Source organism: Penicillium digitatum, chromosome 1, assembly GCF_016767815.1.
Source record: "Penicillium digitatum chromosome 1, complete sequence".
NCBI lineage: Eukaryota > Fungi > Ascomycota > Eurotiomycetes > Eurotiales > Aspergillaceae > Penicillium > Penicillium digitatum.
The window spans coordinates 1,281,868-1,299,108 of NC_089384.1; the positions used below are offsets into that span (position 1 = coordinate 1,281,868).

At 47.8% G+C, this 17,241-nt stretch overlaps 7 protein-coding genes and 1 non-coding gene across 8 annotated transcripts; 3 read left to right on the top strand and 5 right to left on the bottom strand.

Moving 5' to 3' along the window:
* Positions 1-39: 39 nt before the first annotated feature.
* Pdw03_2762 (Cytochrome P450) lies at positions 40-1,746 on the top strand (the record flags this gene model as incomplete). The annotated part of the gene is made up of 4 exons (XM_014682259.2): positions 40-129; positions 197-1,294; positions 1,365-1,531; positions 1,587-1,746. The coding sequence occupies 4 exons, from the start codon at positions 40-42 to the stop codon at positions 1,744-1,746; spliced, it is 1,515 nt and encodes a 504-aa protein (XP_014537745.2).
* Positions 1,747-2,382: 636 nt separating this feature from the next.
* Pdw03_2763 (Cytochrome P450) lies at positions 2,383-3,153 on the top strand (the record flags this gene model as incomplete). The annotated part of the gene is made up of 2 exons (XM_014682258.1): positions 2,383-2,564; positions 2,694-3,153. 2 exons carry the CDS (start codon positions 2,383-2,385, stop codon positions 3,151-3,153), a joined length of 642 nt encoding a protein of 213 aa, XP_014537744.1.
* Positions 3,154-3,997: 844 nt separating this feature from the next.
* Pdw03_2764 (Heat shock factor (HSF)-type, DNA-binding) lies at positions 3,998-5,943 on the bottom strand (the record flags this gene model as incomplete). The annotated part of the gene is made up of 6 exons (XM_014682257.2): positions 3,998-4,800; positions 4,853-4,922; positions 4,977-5,317; positions 5,378-5,445; positions 5,493-5,591; positions 5,654-5,943. 6 exons carry the CDS (start codon positions 5,941-5,943, stop codon positions 3,998-4,000), a joined length of 1,671 nt encoding a protein of 556 aa, XP_014537743.2.
* Positions 5,944-7,834: 1,891 nt separating this feature from the next.
* Positions 7,835-9,566, bottom strand: Pdw03_2765 (Cyclin-like F-box; the record flags this gene model as incomplete). The annotated part of the gene is made up of 4 exons (XM_014682256.1): positions 7,835-8,765; positions 8,825-9,219; positions 9,278-9,443; positions 9,496-9,566. 4 exons carry the CDS (start codon positions 9,564-9,566, stop codon positions 7,835-7,837), a joined length of 1,563 nt encoding a protein of 520 aa, XP_014537742.1.
* An 807-nt stretch (positions 9,567-10,373) lies between these two features.
* Positions 10,374-12,160, bottom strand: Pdw03_2766 (Succinyl-CoA synthetase beta subunit, putative; the record flags this gene model as incomplete). Its single annotated transcript, XM_014682255.1, has 8 exons — positions 10,374-10,508; positions 10,578-10,870; positions 10,927-10,973; positions 11,036-11,581; positions 11,642-11,741; positions 11,802-11,874; positions 11,954-12,037; positions 12,107-12,160. The coding sequence occupies 8 exons, from the start codon at positions 12,158-12,160 to the stop codon at positions 10,374-10,376; spliced, it is 1,332 nt and encodes a 443-aa protein (XP_014537741.1).
* A 396-nt stretch (positions 12,161-12,556) lies between these two features.
* Pdw03_2767 (Succinyl-CoA synthetase beta subunit, putative) lies at positions 12,557-13,747 on the bottom strand (the record flags this gene model as incomplete). The annotated part of the gene is made up of 6 exons (XM_014682254.1): positions 12,557-12,926; positions 12,992-13,086; positions 13,141-13,292; positions 13,357-13,364; positions 13,422-13,646; positions 13,704-13,747. 6 exons carry the CDS (start codon positions 13,745-13,747, stop codon positions 12,557-12,559), a joined length of 894 nt encoding a protein of 297 aa, XP_014537740.1.
* Positions 13,748-14,681: 934 nt separating this feature from the next.
* On the top strand, positions 14,682-16,240 carry Pdw03_2768 (C4-dicarboxylate transporter/malic acid transport protein, putative; the record flags this gene model as incomplete). The annotated part of the gene is made up of 3 exons (XM_014682253.2): positions 14,682-15,057; positions 15,111-15,837; positions 15,889-16,240. The coding sequence occupies 3 exons, from the start codon at positions 14,682-14,684 to the stop codon at positions 16,238-16,240; spliced, it is 1,455 nt and encodes a 484-aa protein (XP_014537739.2).
* A 769-nt stretch (positions 16,241-17,009) lies between these two features.
* On the bottom strand, positions 17,010-17,095 carry Pdw03_tRNA56. Its single transcript has one exon. It is a non-coding gene; the product is annotated as a tRNA-Ala (tRNA).
* Positions 17,096-17,241: the final 146 nt, after the last annotated feature.

The window sequence follows — 17,241 nt, forward strand, 5'->3', positions numbered from 1 at the left end:
ACTGAACATATTCAGATCTTACACTTGACGGCCCACATCATGACGGTTGCTCCTACTCTTTCCGCGCTTCCAAGAATGCAAGACTTCCCAAATATAGCTCTCACTTTGTTGAAGCTGAGCTTGACATTGGTGAGTGCACCCTGCTCTATTGGACTGTTTATCAAGTTCGACTTACCAAGGACATTCTTCCAATTAGATCCCACTTTACGCCATCAGTCTCCTGGTCTATAATGTCTACTTTCACCCTCTGGCCAAATATCCTGGTCCAAAATCCATGGCAGCCACGCGTCTGCCTTATTTCCGCATGGCCCTGGCTGGTGAACTCTCACAAAAGACGAAAGCATTGCATCGGCAGTACGGCAAAGTAGTTCGCATTGCGCCCGATGAGCTTTCTTTTATAGACGGTGAGGCCTGGAAGGCAATCTATGGCACACGTGTCGGTCATGGCCAGAAGCCTAAAGATATCCGATTTTATTTACCACCCGTAGGAGGAGATCCCGGCATCATCGAAGCTAATGATGCCGACCATTCCCGCTTTCGACGTTTGTTGTCGCACGCATTCTCTGATAGCTCACTTCGTGGTCAGGAACCTATAATCAAGGGCTACGTTGATCTTTTGATGCAGCGCCTACATGAGAATATCAAGGGTGGCATAGGGACCGTGAGCCTCGAAACCTGGTATAACTTCACAACCTTCGATATTATCGGAGACCTAGCTTTTGGGGAGTCATTTGACTGCCTCAAGAATTCAAAGTATCATCAATGGGTATCTCTCATTGTAAGCACGGTTAAGTATAGTGCCTACTCAAATGTGGCTCTGCGCTTCCCTGGATCGAAATACATCATCCCATACATCACTCCTAAGCAGATCATCTCACAGAGTATTGTACACAAAGCCCTTACTGAGGAAAAGGTCCGGGGTCGGTTGGCAAAATCAAACGAAAGACCTGATTTCTTTAGCAATATCTTGAAGCATCAACACACCGAGAGAGAACTCAGCTTCCCAGAAATGGTCTCCAATGCTAGTTCGTTGATCATCGCCGGCTCTGAAACGACTTCAACTTTGCTCTCTGGGGCGACTTATCTGCTACTGAGAAACCCACGCGTGCTAGCAAAGCTCCAAGATGAGATAAGATCAAGGTTTACAAGGGAGGGAGAGATCACCTTTGAATCCTGTAATAAACTGAAGTATTGTTTGGCAGTTCTCACTGAGACTCTTCGCATTTATCCTCCCATTCCAGCTGGATTACCTCGCATTGTCGATGCTCAAGGTGATATGATTGCTGGAAATTGGGTACCAGGAGGGGCAAGTACAGAATCAAGTTGCTTGCAAAGTCATACAGCACCGCTTACACTTTTGATAGAGCATTGTTTCCATCTCTCATTTAGCTGCCAGTCACTTCCCTGCCAATTTCACCGACGCCGAGCAGTTCATCCCAGAGCGTCATTTAGATGACCCTCGCTTTGCAAATGACAGTAAAACTGCAATGCAACCGTTTAGTTTCGGCCCCAGGAACTGTATCGGACGCAAGTAGGTTCTCAACTTGTCGTCTGTACTCGCTGTTTGCTCACGTCTATTTTTCTAGTCTGGCATACGTCGAAATGCGTCTGATTCTCGCTCGCATGATCTTCAATTTCGATATGGAGCTAGATAAGCCTGAACAAGACTGGATGGATCAACAGGATTACTTTATATGGATTAAGCCAAAGCTGATGATTAAACTGAAGCCGAGAGTTCATCTCTAATGACAGCATTGAGAGGATTCTTTCGGAATTGTGTGAATGGAAGACCCGCGCGCGGCGTTGAAACTTGATATCGGATTGGATACAGTTTAGATCCTTTTTTTATGGAAATGCACAAAAAGAGGGAGACACAAGAAGGATAAGTTTGAACTTGTTGTAGGTTTGAGATCAAACAAAGCTATGTTAGCGAAAGAATTCCCCGAACATTTCGATGTGATAGATGTATTTGTGCTTCTGCAGTCTAGCTCCTTATAAATGGTGTCTTTCATTAATCTCATGCTCTTTGAACACTCAAATCGACGTTGTTCCTTCCCTGCTTGTTTCGATCAATTGTGTCCATGTGCAATTTACTTCATCTGAACTTTGAACATCCACGAAAATCAGTGTATAGATAGCAGTAATTCAAGCAAATTTGAATTCGTCCATTTCGGTCTATATCAGTTCCTACTGAGACTTCTCTTGATAAGTTCAACTTCTTCAAACATTAGCCACTCCACATCTCCTTCAGGTCGATATATAGATCGCCGCTGACCGCCTCCGCGAAATCGGCAAAAAAAAAAAAAGGCATCGCAGATCCCAACCGCCCAAGGCCGACCCTAATCCGCCAACAATTCAACATTGAGCACAAAGAAACCAAAAATGTCGCTCTCTAAAAGCGAGTCCGACGTAATTCTCAATCGGGCCAATGTTGCCCTATCCCGCAGCCAACGGCTCGTAGCATCATGGCTACCGCAACAAACAACAGAAGAGCTAGCAAACCCCAAGACTGACGAAGAGCTCCAACGAGAAGAAGATGAAATCTTCACCGCAGTGCCAGAGACGTAAGTGTTGCTCCAACCTTCCCTTTCTTTTTGAATCTACAACACGGGCATATCTCTTACCACCATCCCCCAGTTCCATAAAAATACACCCTACAAGCGCATCAACTAACCACATTCCTTTAATCACAGTCTCGGCGTCGGAGCCCCCCTCCCCCAGAAAGCAGCAGACGGAAGCTGGAATCGTACAGAGCTGGACTCTAATGACAAATTGCGCAAACAACTTCTCGGCAAGAACTACGATCGCGTTATGAAGGCCGCAGCCGAGCAGAAGGCCGCGGCGGCTGCTTCTACGGCTGCGGCTGCGTCTGCTTCGGCTACTGTGGCGAAAGCTGAGGCTGAGGACGAATATGACGAAGAGGATGGTCGGTCCGCTATGCTTGCTAGACAGAAGAATAAGAGGAAGGGTGGAGCTGGGGCGGGTCGCGGAGTGCATCCTGCGGCTGCGGCTGCGGCTGCTGAGACCGGAGACAACTGTGGTGGGGAGGGTGGGGGTGCGCCGGCTCCTGCGCGCTCAAAGGGCAGAAAGAAGGCGACGAGTTATCTTGATGAGCTTTTGGCTGAGCGTGCGAAGAAGAGAAAGAAGAGATGAAGATTTGCGGTTGATGTGTTCCATTCTATGTTCCCACGCACACGAGCGTTGCGCGAGCTTTCACTAGCTCTGGGTTCTCTTGTATGGATTAGGCTTCGAGCTTGGTCGCTCTGGGTACGCCGGACACGGCGATCGGGCCATTGATTCAGGTGCTTGGGGGGTTGAACCCATGCCGCCACAGCGGGATGGCCTGCCGGGGCCTTCAAGCTACCAGCGGCGGAAACTATAGCGCAGGGTCCCTTGGCTAAGCGCAAGACCGCATGCATCCTCGAGTGGCGACTCGGCCAAATGCCATACTATGCCATCTACCACCCCAGCACGATACCCGGATCAAACAGCCTGCAGAGAAAAAACGTCATTCCAATTGATATGATCAAACTGCAAACTTAATATACAATTCAATTCCAGTCTCTTGCTCTAGGTGCCACAAGATCCAATGTTTTTTTTTTTGCTCCGCCCAACCCAAGGGTATATATGATATGCTGTGTGTGAACGAAGACGAAGTATGGGAACCCGGAAAGCCATGAGCCAAGCACCGGGATTGGCGTGCCTTCGCCAGAGTTAAATATCCAAAAAAATAGTGAAGATGAAGGAAGAGAAATGAGGCATAGGGGCATCTACAGGGGCAATTAAAAAATTGAGATCAGAGCTGCGGACATTCTTCAGGTATCTGGAGACGAGTGCCCTCTGCGCTGATCAATGGTACATGTGCAGGTCAAAAGAGCTGGGGAAGAAGAGGGAAGTGACATGGCTTGTCGGTGGTATAGGGGGTTGATGAGAGAAGGAGAACGTAGTGCCACCATTAGTGGAAGGTGAATGTTGGGAATCTTCCAGTGTTCGGCGTTTATTCCAACCGCTTTCGCTTACGGTCCTCTACCATCACCTGCTGATCCTCGTCGGGTCTTTCAGCAGTATCGGCAGGATTGAGCAATGAATGCACATTGCTTGCCATGCTCGAGCGACGGGTTTCGGGCAGTGAAGAGCCATGGGGGAATTTCGATCCAAGGGTCCAGCCGTTGTCAACACCGAGCATGGACGGTGAAGGTTCGGCGGTGGGTGGAGTGGCATGGCGAGATTGTTCTTGAAGGCGGCGGGGAGCACCCATTTCGTATTGGGCGAGGACATCACGGACTTGCTGATCACTAGAGACCGGTGTTGGGTGCCCTGGTGATGAAGGCCAAGGGCCGTTTGGAGGGTTACCAGGGGGGTAGGGGGAGCCAGCTGATGGGGACCAGCCGTGCTGTCGGATGTCCGCAGACGTGTGACGGCGGGCCAAGTTAGGCCCTGGGGATGTTGATACAGAGAGAGGATGGGGCATCGGTTGCTGTGGGGGCGGCGCAACAGGAGGCTGTGGGCGAGCGTACGCCGAGGCAGAATTGGCGCCGCCAATCGAGCCGTAGCGACGAGGGGATACTGAGAGATGGGGAGGAACGGGCGGCCGGATCATGTTGGTGGGTCTAGGTGTATGGTCCATCATGGACTGTCGACGGGCATCGTCCTGGGGCATTTGGCGCGGGGACAAAGGTGGACCGGCTTCGGTGATGCTGGCGAAGTACTGTTGCCGGGGAGGCATGAGAGTTTCGTGCGAGGTTTCAATAGCGCGCATGATTTCAACATGTTTCTCAACTTCTCTTTGCATGCTCGAGACTGGGAGGTGTCAGTGCGTGTCACCATGAGGGTTGCGGCAATATTGACATACCATCGCGATGTAAAGGACTTTCTCTATCGGGCACAATAGCTTGAAGAAACCGTGAGATAGAATGCGTCCACTAAGATCAGGTTAGCATCAATGCACCCTGCACTAACATAGACGGCGGACATACTTGGTAGCATTTTGTCAGGCTGTCGGTCATAGCATGACATCTCGAGTTCAGTGTTATATTGCCTTCTTCTGCCCGAGCCATACGAGCATGCAGTTCGTAGTAGTTGGCCTCCAAGGTTAAGATTCTAGCTTCGGTCGCATCAGCTACAGGCTCGGCAGGTGTTCCAGGCTGCGAAGCAGCCTTATGGCTAGGGAATGAATCGCGGTGGATCAAAGCGTGCCTCGAAGCACGGCGCTTGATCTCTCGTAGACCGGCTAGATCGCCTCTTTTGAAGTTCCCATTGCCATGTTTAAATTCCCAGAGCGCAGAATCTGGGGACCCGGTGTGAAAGACGTCGCTCACTAGCAGAGTCAAGAATGGTCAGAAATCGCCCAATCAAAGCTAGCATGCGAAACACCCACCTTTGTGAAACCCATACATATTCAGCTGCCGGACAAACGAGGAGATGTTGGTGTGCTTGAAGTACGATCTGCGAGGGTCAGGAACGAGTTCATTGGCAGAGAAGATAGCACCCACGCTAAGACTTTGGAAAATTCCGACGTTGGCGACATGACGAAGCTATCGTTGGTGCCGGACCAAGAGATGAGATGTTGGATGCTGGGGTCTTCTAGCATACTGTTTCCCAAAGAAAAATCGTAAGCTCATGGAGATAGAAGACGAAACCCAGAATAACATACTTGTAGAGCTTGTGAATAAAAGCAGTCTGAACGACTTTTGGCTGTTGAGCTGCGGCCGCAGCGCCAATAGCCAGATTGGGAGCATTCAAATGATTGTTTCCAGCTTCAGCACCATTGGTGATTCCGGTCATTCGGTCGTCGGTGCCATGCGCGCCCGTGGGCGGAGGGGTGATATCCATCGAATGCTGACCAGACGACGAAAGTACAGGAATGTTTCGTGTCCTGCCCGGGGCGTCTGGTACCCCGGCAAATGAAATCCTAGTAGAAGGAGGGTCGGCAAGACGACTCATATCGGAGGGGGGTGTGGGTATATATATAGCACAAAATCGATGGTGGATGCGACGGGATCGTGAGGGGTGGAATTCGGACGCGATGGACCGTTTATGCTCGTGCCGAAAGAACGTGGGAGATCAACCAATCATCAACACTTCTGTCATTGCGCAGAAAGGGTGGTACTTTCAAGGAGACAAGAAAGGTTGAGAAGAAAAAAAAAAATTTAAAAAAAAAGAGAAGAAGAGAAGAATAGAAGAAAGTCTCGAAGTGTCTGGAAGGCTGAAAAAAAAAAGGGCTCTGCGGGGAAGGGGGCCGAAAATGTGTTGACAGACAGATCTGCAGATATGGAAGTTATAAGCTATACAGGTTAAACAGGGATGAAAGAAAAAGAACACATATTACTGGGATAATATCTGGTGGAAAAAGGGGTGACAGGTAGGGCTACTACTTTAATTGTCTAACCTCTACTCCGTACTCCCTACTCCATGTCTCTCTTATAGCCCCATTGGCTTGGATTCTGCCAATTTAATTTTCAACATAATAGGACCACAACACTATAACACTATGTTGGATAGATCAAAAAATACAAAGATGCTTAATGCATTCAATTAGATTCAGCGTTTCTCAAGGGTCCATGTCTGACTGTAGTTAGACCAGCCAAACTGGCTCGGCGCAGTTCTGTAAACCCCATTCACTACTCCGTACTTAGTACTATTATTATATCTTAAACTACCCCCTAATTAAAACAATCGGGCCTATCATCATATTACTTACCTCAAAATCACTAGTTCCAACTTGGACAAACGACCTGACATTTGTATTGACTCTGTACTCCTTGACAAAAATTGGGCGTTTTTTTGACTTCACATACAGGAGTACATATGCACCTACACGTACCGGATTTTCCCTAGCGGGTGGGGCTTTCCTATTTGATCTGCCGCCGCTTTGATGAGGGTGCTTGGGCTCACTGAGTAGATGTCAACACGGACTAGTAACACTGATGTACTTAGACCACTATAGGCTATACCTAGAAGGGATTAGCTTCTATAGGGTCATTTTATACTATGGCAGTTATTTCGTTAGTAGCATCACTAAGACCCTTAGTTGTTAGAACACTACACATTACTAAGAAAATACGTTATACCGAAGGGGCTACGGAGGAACAGAGAACTCTATCCATTTTATGAAAGTACTTCCTTCTAGCTTCTAATTTAACGTGTCTCTATTTGGCGTAGGAAGATATACAATCTCGGAAGTAGTAGCGTGTAGGGGGTACGCGTATACTAAGAAGTGGGGTTATCAATTGGCAACCTACGTCGCACCGTACTTGGTATAGGTAGAAATTCCTTTTTTTTTTCTACTAAGCACAGTAACATCGAGGCGCCGCCTATAAAGGAAAAGAATAAATTAAGGATTTTGTAGGTTTTTTCCTTGGACAGGATCGAGACCGCTAGAACGGACGGTCACATTCACTACGCTAGTCCTTTTTTGATCGGCGGTCGAAGGCCACACGTGATATGTTAGCGTGTGATTATATCACAGTGGTTATACAATGATCATAGGTGGATAAGTTGGCCGACTAGTAACTAAGGGTGCTTAGGGAGTGATTAGGCGGTGCTTAGTGAGCAGATCACGTTGATCATGAAGTGGCCAGTGATGAGATTGGGGTACTCAGGGGCGTGCCCAGTTTTACTCAGTGATCAAAAAGCGGCAAGAGGCAATCACTAAAACGGAACGGGAAAGGTCTCGCCAGGATATCTACATATTGGTTCATACAGTAAAACCTAACAAAGAGCTTGCATTGACTGCAAAAGTCCGCTAGTCTCCAGGTGGGCTTGACAGGGTTTACATAGCGGACTAGTTGACATGGTGATTTTTGCAGCAGATTCTCACTTGTCACCTATCAATTCACCAAGTTGTAATTCTCATATGAGGAATACCAGAGGGGAGCCATGTGTCATCAAAGCACCAGATCCAGACTTCCCCATTCGTAGGAAATATAACAAAGTCCCCATCACCCAAAACCGAGGTGCATGACCGCTCATCTGGAAAAAGTAATGCATGTGAGGATGCAAATCGACACGCTTTAGTATTGCGGACATGCGAGAGCTCTGAGAATTCACAGCCAATATGCAATATGGTTTTTTTCGACAAGTTATGCTCCTCAAAACAGTAAATCAAGCCACGGCCCTGGGCTGAGTAGTCTAGATTGGCGTGAGGACTCTCAAAGTTCAACCCTGCGGGCCGAAAATGTACAGTAATCCGATCATTTGCCTCGAATGAAAGAGAAAGTGAACCATATTCAACCCCATCTTGCAGAGGAAGATCATCTGTCTGATTACGAGTCCTATCGGATTCAGTCGTGTAATATCCCAGCAAAGCAGAGCTTTGACCGCAGCGCAGAGACGCTCTGCACGGTAGTGTGGTGTCTCCTGGTTCGCATTGAAACCCCCATAATTTTTCATCTCTGAAAGGTAGCTCTCGATATTGCTCCCAGGTGCAGATAAATTTGTTCTCGTGGACAGAGAATTTCTGTATCTGAAAATGATGATACTTCCAAAGCAAGCTACCATCTTCCCGTAGTTGAGAATCATTGCCATTCTTTCTGCGGATGCAAACGACGAAGAATCCATCCTCCTTTGCATGTGGTGATAGTAGAAGGATGAATGGTCTGATTTTGATGACACGGGCGACTCCCGAGTCAAAACAGAAGTGGAGGACGGAATCCGCGTAGCTCAGCATGACTTTTGATCCGATGGATATGTAATGAGCAAATTGCAGCGAAGGAATGCGAAAAGACTTATGCTCTTCTTTGGGTATGTTCCAAACATGGCAATACCTATCGTGTTCAATCAGAAGTGCATTCAACATTGTGAGATTCCTTTTCCGGCTACAGACCCCCGAGTAGAAGTTGCTGAAACCAAGGTGTCTGATACCTGGACATGAGTAAATCCCTCTCGATTCACTGTTGTGAGGGTTCTGGTTTTGCCGCTTGGCAGGTCCACCATGAAAATAGTAGTTCGATCTGTGGATTGTTCAATCCACGCGCATACTCCATTGCAATAGCTTATGCCGTCTCTGTTCAGCTCGTCATCTATTTCAGGAGGCAAGTCATAAGGAATTGTAGCCACAATAGCAGGCATTCCCCTTTCCGCTCGAAGTCGTTTTTTAATCAGTGCATCAAAATCCGCTAAGATAAAATCAGGCTGGATGACGCTTTTTCCCATATGGCATCTGATTGCAGCAGTGATGACGATGGTTGAAGAGAGCATTGCGCGCCATCGTTTGGAGACCTTTGTGGTATAAACCTGTCAATCGATGTCACAAGTATCCAAATCGACGATGACATACTCTTCGGAGTAGAACAAGTTCGGCTAGGTCCAAGTACTTTACTAACACAGTCACCAGTTCAAGAGGCAATTTGTCTAGCAAATCACATTGGAATGTCATCGTCTCTAATCGACTTTTTACTTCTCGTATCTCATGAGAAGTTAAGTTATCAAGGATCCCATTGAACCTTTTTGTATTAGCGGTCAGAACCGACTCTAAACTTTGGAAGTGGGACACACGCTGCTCGCCGGCTTGAGTTGTCGCGGAGAGCCAGAAAGCCCTCCAGAATGGGTTGAGTGGTTGAGTCCATGTTTTGTATTGAGATGAATGGAAAATGGAGAGAGAAAAAAAAGAGACTTTTAGGAAGACAGTGTTGGATGGGATTCTTGAGGGTGTCCTTCCTGAATCCCACAAACAGTGGGGTGAAGTCTTAAGGTAGTTGCTCTGGAGGTGACCCAAGGACTTCGGTAAGCGACATCTGGAGGCTCAAATATATACAAACCCCCTTACAACCCTCCCAGGTTTCTTCGTTCTTCTTTGCTGGATTCGTCATGGAAATACTATGGAATTTGTTGACCCCCCAGATTCTGTCAAGCTTTTTAAAACTCCAAGATCGCAAAGAGACCTCCATATTCCACAATTCCAGTACGCAGCCAATGCTCGGTCAATCCAGTAGACCTAAAAGCAGGACATGACAACCGATGCATGAGCGGCTTCCACTGGCTTAGCAATAGCTAGTCGCAGATTAGACAACCAGAAAAGCTTGAATAACCATACAGCCGAATACGAGTCATTCCCACTCAGAGCAAGCAGCCATCAACCCTGCACATATGCATTTTTATAAGGAATTGTTCACACAAACAATGAAAGATCAATATATCATCTCTCACACATCCCGATTAGGAACTGATCTAGGTCATAGAAATACTCAGAAATACTCAAGAATACAGTGACAAAAAGAAAATAAATGACACAGGACCAGGCGCAAAAGCATTACAAAGATCTCTCTAAGATGTCACTGCGGCGGTTCGGTTCAGTTCGCTAGCCCCAGGAAAAAGGCAAATGAAAATGCTCCCTACCCTCTCTATCATTATAACCAAAAAAGGTAATCACCCTTTTAGATACCGAGGGTGAATTCAACACCGACGTCGATCTCGCGGGCCATCTTGACGACCTTGGAGAACTGGACAGACTTCTCGGCAGCGTTCTGGAGGTCCTCGATGGAGAAGATCTTAAGGCCGGAGTCGTTGATCTAAAAAGTAAGAGATGTGGTTAGTTCAAAGCATGGCCAGCAAGGGAAAGACCGGGTCTGTAATCATACCAGCTTGTGGGCCTGCTCCATGTTGGTACCCTGCAGACGGGCGACGATAGGAGTGCGCAGGTTCATCTCCTGAACAACGTTGATCAAACCCTGGGCAATGGCGTCACAGCGGACGATACCACCGAAGATGTTAACAAAGACGGCGGACACCTTGGGATCGCTGGTAATCAGCTCGAAGGCGCTCTTGATGGCAGCGGGGGTGGCACCACCGCCGACATCGAGGAAGTTAGCGGGGGCACCGCCGTTAAGCTTGATGATATCCATGGTGGCCATGGCAAGACCGGCACCGTTGACTAAAACCAAGAGTTAGCATTGCGATGTACTTTTGAAGAATTCACAGGATCTTTACCAAGGCAGCCGATGTCACCATCAAGCTTGATGAAGTTAAGACCGTGCCTAGAAAAAGATATAAATCAGTCAATGTTTCTTTCACCTTTTTTCTCGGTAGGGCAACCTACTCAGCGGCCTTGACCTCGTCGGCATCCTCCTGGGAAACATCGCGCCACGAGAAGGCTTCCTTCTGACGGAACTCGGCGTTGTCGTCAAATCCAAGCTTAGCGTCCATAGCCAAGACCTGGTGATCGGAGGTCTCAGACAGGGGGTTGATCTCGAGCTGGGTAGCATCGCGCTCCATGAAGCACTTGTAGAGGTTCTGGATAGTGGACTTGGCCTCCTCGATGCACTGCTCAGAGAAACCAAGGTCGGTGGCGATGGTACGGGCGATCTCATCAGTCACACCGACGTGGATATCGATGGGGGTGGTGGTGATAGCGTCGGGGCTCTCCTTGGCGACGGCCTCGATATCCATACCACCCTGGGAGGATGAAACGATGACGGGACCACGGGTGGTACGGTCAAGGAGAACAGCGAGGTAAAATTCACGGCGGGCGAACTTGCGCTCACAAATGTAGACCGAGTTGCAGATACGGCCGCCAGCGCCGGTCTGCTTGGTAACGAGCTTGTGACCGATCATCTGGCCAGCGAACATCTTGGCCTCGGTGGGACTGTAGATATATCTGTCAGCTTCAGGAATCCAGATGTGTTCTGGAATTTTTTCAACTCACGAGTAAATGACACGGACACCACCCTTGAGACCATTGTCGAATTGACCCTTACCACGGCCACCGGCGAGGACCTGAGCCTTGATAACGAGATCACCACCACCTGGAATATGATGTTCAGCGAGTGTGTTCCAAGGAGAAAACTCAGCAGGGTTGTTCTTACCGATGGACTTGGCAATAGCCTCGGCCTCTTCGGCAGTATTGGCGACCTCACCATTGGGGACACCGACACCGTACTAGATTGTTGATCAGCGACCCCGAGTTCCTGTTTTTTTTTTTTCGGGCGACTGTAGGGTGCAACGCGAGTGCACGTACCGACTTAAGGAGCCTTGCGGAAAGGTACTCGTGGATAGAAAGGTTGCGCTTCTGCAAAGCGAGTCTGCTCTGAATGGAGGGTTGCTATTGTTCATAGCCAAAGTCAGCTCAATCCCATAAAACGAGCGCGACCCGATCGAAGATATAACTCACTGTCGCAGCTTTAAAGGCCGCTACAACGGGTCTACCGCGAGCAAGCTTGAACATGATGAATCAGAATGAGAGTGGAGAGGGGGAGATTTGTAGAAGGGCGAAGATATAAAGCCCGTTTAGATAGTTGGTAGACTAGGAGAACAGCTTTCTTTTTCACTTGCTTTCGGGGTGACCTTTGCATTGCGGTAAAATCGGGTGCCGTAGCCAACCAGCGGTCGCTACTGACCTGACTCAGCATCTATTCGGGGACAACGCGAATATAACGGAACATGGCTATCAACGTCGGTACTTCTCTTTTCAGTTACATTTTGGTTCCTTTTACTTGTTATGTCTGTACTTATTCTTTATTAAGCGCGTTTGTCCCAAGTCTTGTTCTTCATTACTATATTCTAGTGACTGAACTCACACCTCAAATACATCAAGATCCCCCCCCCCCCCCCCCCCCCCTCCTTATTTGCCCGAGGCATTTTTGATCTTCCACAGCTTAAACATTTTAGTCATGACCCGACCAAACAGCCCCGACCAAGCCCAGCCTCCCGACAACATCCAGATCAACCAGCTAGCACGACCTTCCCAGATCCAGGCCTTGCGACCACGAGCCCACGGCCACAACCAGCGCCATGGAGCTGAGCCATACAACACTTGAGAAACGACACTGCGAGCATAGGCATCATTCGGCATAGCGTTGTGCTGGCTATGCTTCAAACGAGTAAGAAACTCAGTTTCGATAGGGGAATACAAGGAACCCGGCTGCAGAGCACGGTCGGTACGTGCAATGCGCGATTGAACACCGCCGGTAACAATGGTTGTAACATGGACGCTGTTGATCATAGTTAGAAAACACAACATTATGATCTTATATTTTAGGGGTCGTATCTAACGAACCCAAATGGTGCCAGCTCCACGCGAAGCGTGTCACTAAACGAGTGCAGTGCTGCTTTAGAGGCGTTGTAGACAGAACCGAATACATATGGGATGATCTGGTGATTGTCAGTAACATAGGATCTGCGAAGATGGATATACCTCAAACTTACCCCAGCGACGGATCCAATTTGTACAATAGTACCCTTCGCCTTGATAAGTAAGGGCAGGAAAGTCTGGCACATTGTAATGACCGCGAAAAGGTTGGTCTCAAACGTTTGGCGAACCTCGGAGAGCTCTACTTCCATCGCTGGGACGGTATAATCTGCAGTAATCAGTACCTACTTCAAACAACTGACGCCAGAAGTCGCGAGAGTGAAGTTACATACTCCGACCACTGTTGGAAATTAGCTGGAGATACCGTCCACGGATAAAAAGGTCAACGGAAGCTCACGCATTATTAACAAGATAATCAAGACCTTGGTCTCCGAGCCTCTTTTCGACATCCGCAAAACACGATTTCACGTTCTCCGGATCATCAACTGTAAGGCTCAAGGTTTCAATACCGAGGTCTGCCAGATCAGAGATGCTCGCCGCATCACGAGCGGTGGCCAGCACGCGTAGTCCATTTCGGTTGAACTCGCGCGCAAGGGAATTGCCAATTCCGCCTGGAGAACATCTACGGTATGTGTCAGACGCTGTGGGCGATATATATCCAAAGTCGCGTGCAGCCTACCCCGTGATGAGCACCGATCTGCGAATGTCTGTTATTCCCGACATGTTTGAGGTGCAGTATTATGGACTGAAGCAAATTTATTTATATAGTAAAACTGTAGCTAGTTATATGATGAAATAAAACAGCTTGCTACGGCATGTACATCTCGCAGGCAAGTGGAGATCAAACAGCCGCGCATGACACTGAGCCCTAAGCCCTATTGCCTGTTTGGTTTTTTTACAGTATAAAACGTGGCTGGGAGATATGATCTGGACTGCGTTTTAACAAATTGGAAAACAGCTTGAAATAATCTACTCCACCAAAAAAAAAGCCTAGAGCTTTCCGCAATCTCAAACATATCCCCGAGAATCCACGTACCTGGTTACATTGCTCATCTCTCGAAGCAACACAATGGAGATGATTGAAGACAAGGATACTGTTCAAACATGACAAGTCCTCATAAATGGACGGTATAAACGAAAGCGTCTAGTGGCGGAGGACGCGTGCCGATTACCAATACAACCAACACCGTCCTATCTGTGCCGAATAACTACTTAGTATGTGATGTTCGAGTGCCGAAAACGGGATCTAACGACATCAAAACTATCGATGCACCAAACCTTCAGCTATTTACAACATTCTGTGTAGTATAATATTGATGGTCTGTTTGCCATTGCCACTGGTAGATTCGTGCCATCGGTCCCCACATTAATCCCCCTGGATTCTCAACCCAACGACCCGACTGTTATTCTCTACAGAGATTCTTGGCTGCGATTGCTATCAAGTCAAGAGTTTCATCCAACCCATAATTACACACTGTCTTCTTTACCCATGCTATCGTCTTTGTTAATTTGTGGTATCGCATCTACTGTCGCCCATACCACCATCCGCAGGCAAGCAGCACAATAGAAATCCCAAAAGAGAGGGGAACCGTCTAAGATATCCTCGCTTTCATTCCGCCTTTTGATCGCACGTTGAGGGGAACTGCAGTAGTCAGTGATGGCGGGCGAACCTGATATACCTCGGTACATGCGAAGTCCTGGCGAAGACGGGTACCGAACGCCAACGATAGAAGATGCTGAGCGGGCTCTCTCAACTTTTGGAGCCGTTGAAGAGTACCCCGGTGGCGGAGTTTGCGGTGCTCATTCGACTGCCTTGGAGGCTGCAATGCAGCTAGCATCGTCGCGGGCTACTGTAGATACAAACCCGGATAAGAAAGCCGGTGCGTGCCGGGAGTATAACGGGCTGAGCCTGTTTGGGCTCAAACCCACGGTTTCTGGCGAGTTGAGCTGGAAGAAACGCATTCGCCATGTTACGTGGGCTTATTTTACGTTGACGATGGCTACGGGTGGGCTGGCCAATGTCTTATATCAAGGTGCGCATGATCGATCTCCTTCTGTTCGGTTGCACATTGCTAACTAGAATCAGTTCCATTTCGATTCAAGGGCTTGGATTCGGTTGGGATCGCTGTCTTCCTGCTCAACATTGCTTTGTATCTCATCATCTGGGCTCTCCTGCTTGTTCGGTTCTATCATTATCCGTATACATTCAAGGCGTCATTCAGGCATCCAACAGAATCACTCTTCGTGCCCGCATCGATAGTATCCTTCGGCACAATTTTAATCAACGTGTCGCAATACGGGCCCGAAAATACAGGTCCGTGGTTGATGCGCGCAGTCTGTATTTTATTTTGGATCGATGCCACTCTGGCTGTGATATTCTCGGCTGGCATCTACCTTCTCCTTTGGTCGACGCAGACATTCACCATCGCGCAGATGACTCCTATCTGGATTTTTCCTGCTTATCCAATGCTCATCATTGGCCCACATGCTGGGATCCTCAGTGCAAAGCTGGAACCGTCTCGTTCTCTACGGGTTATAATTGGCGGCATGACTATCCAGGGAGTTGGATTTTTGGTTTCGTTGATGGTTTACTCGGCCTTCATTTACCGACTGATGACGCAGAAGCTCCCGCGGGAAAATATCCGTCCTGGCATGTTTGTTTCTGTGGGACCGAGCGGGTTTACGGTTGCCGGGCTGGTGAATATGGCGGCTGGGGCGAAGAGGTCGTTTCCGGCTGATTTCATGGGCAATGGGGCGCTGGCTGCCGATGTGTTTAAGATTGTTGCTAATTTTTCATGTCTTTGGCTTTGGGGGTATGTTCTACTCTCCGATCATTTGTGTCTACGTGGCTAACTCTTCCCTAGGTTGGCCATCTTTTTTTTCATTGTTGCAAGCGCAGCACATTGGTCGGCTATTGGGCATGGGCGTATGGTCTTTTCTATGACCTGGTTCTCATTTGTCTTTCCTAATACCGCCTTGATTACCGCTACCTTTGCTATTGGCAGGGCATTCTCCTGTAAGCCTATTGAAATCGTTGGGTGTGCGGCGATACTACCGTTGCTGCTGATGTACTTCTTTGTGTGCTACATGATGGTTCGGGCCAGTTTGACGAGGCAGATCCTGTGGCCTCAGAAAGGCGAGGATAGAGACGAGGGTGGGTTCGAGATTCATCGGGTTAAACCGGTTGCCGCCGCAGAAGTATTAGGGCATATATAGAAACACGTTGTTTATATCCCGAAGAATGTGCACATGTAATGTCAACGTATGGTTTGCCGAAAACCCAAGTTAATTCTTCATAATTCACATAAAAATGGGTCTCATTCAACGCTAAACCCTATTTGATTTTTATACTTACATCGCTCTATGCATACGCCAAATTCCGGATACAGAACTCCCACAGAATCGGGATTAGTGCCGTCGACGCAGTCTGACGCCTCTATCACATATTTCGCCGTACAAAGTCGAGTATCCTATGTCCATGGATAGCATTTCAATTCAGGCCACATTTAGTCAATGGAATTTGGAGGAATCTAGTACTCGGTACTAACACCGCTCTTTGAGCTTATTTTCTCCTGATTCCACTGCCCAATTTTTGTTACCAACATATTAACAGCTAGTGAGGGGGTAGATGGATCTATGTAGTACAGGGGTGGAATTGAAACCAAATTTATGGCTTCATCCCCTGGCGCGAAGCAGATGGACAGATGGGTTTTACTATTCCAATTCATATCCCTCGTGGAAGAATCCTATGGTATTACATGCTCTTTAGTATATTGCTTTTGGTAGTATATTGTTCAACATGTTTTGCGTAAAACTAGGAAACCCAACACCAAGGAAACATAAGTATCTTTTCACTATACACCACAGAGTTGATTCCAACTTTATCCACTATTAAAGGATCAACCTCACGCAAAGACCAAAACATGGAGGGTAAACTAGCTGTTCTCTCAAAGAACCCAAAAAAACAAATGCCAAAAAAAAGAAATGGACCCGCCGGGAATTGAACCCGGGACCCCCCGCAAGTCACTGTATTAGTGCGAAGCGGGTATTATACCCCTAAACCACAGGCCCATTTGATGGAATAACGGCCTTTTATTTGGTACTTCTCGATTTTGTTTCAAGCTGCTTTCATTCTGCTCACATTACTGTGTATGTTGTACATGACACAGGAAACATGGAAAGAAAACATCTGAAAAATCAGGAATTTTCTCAAATCG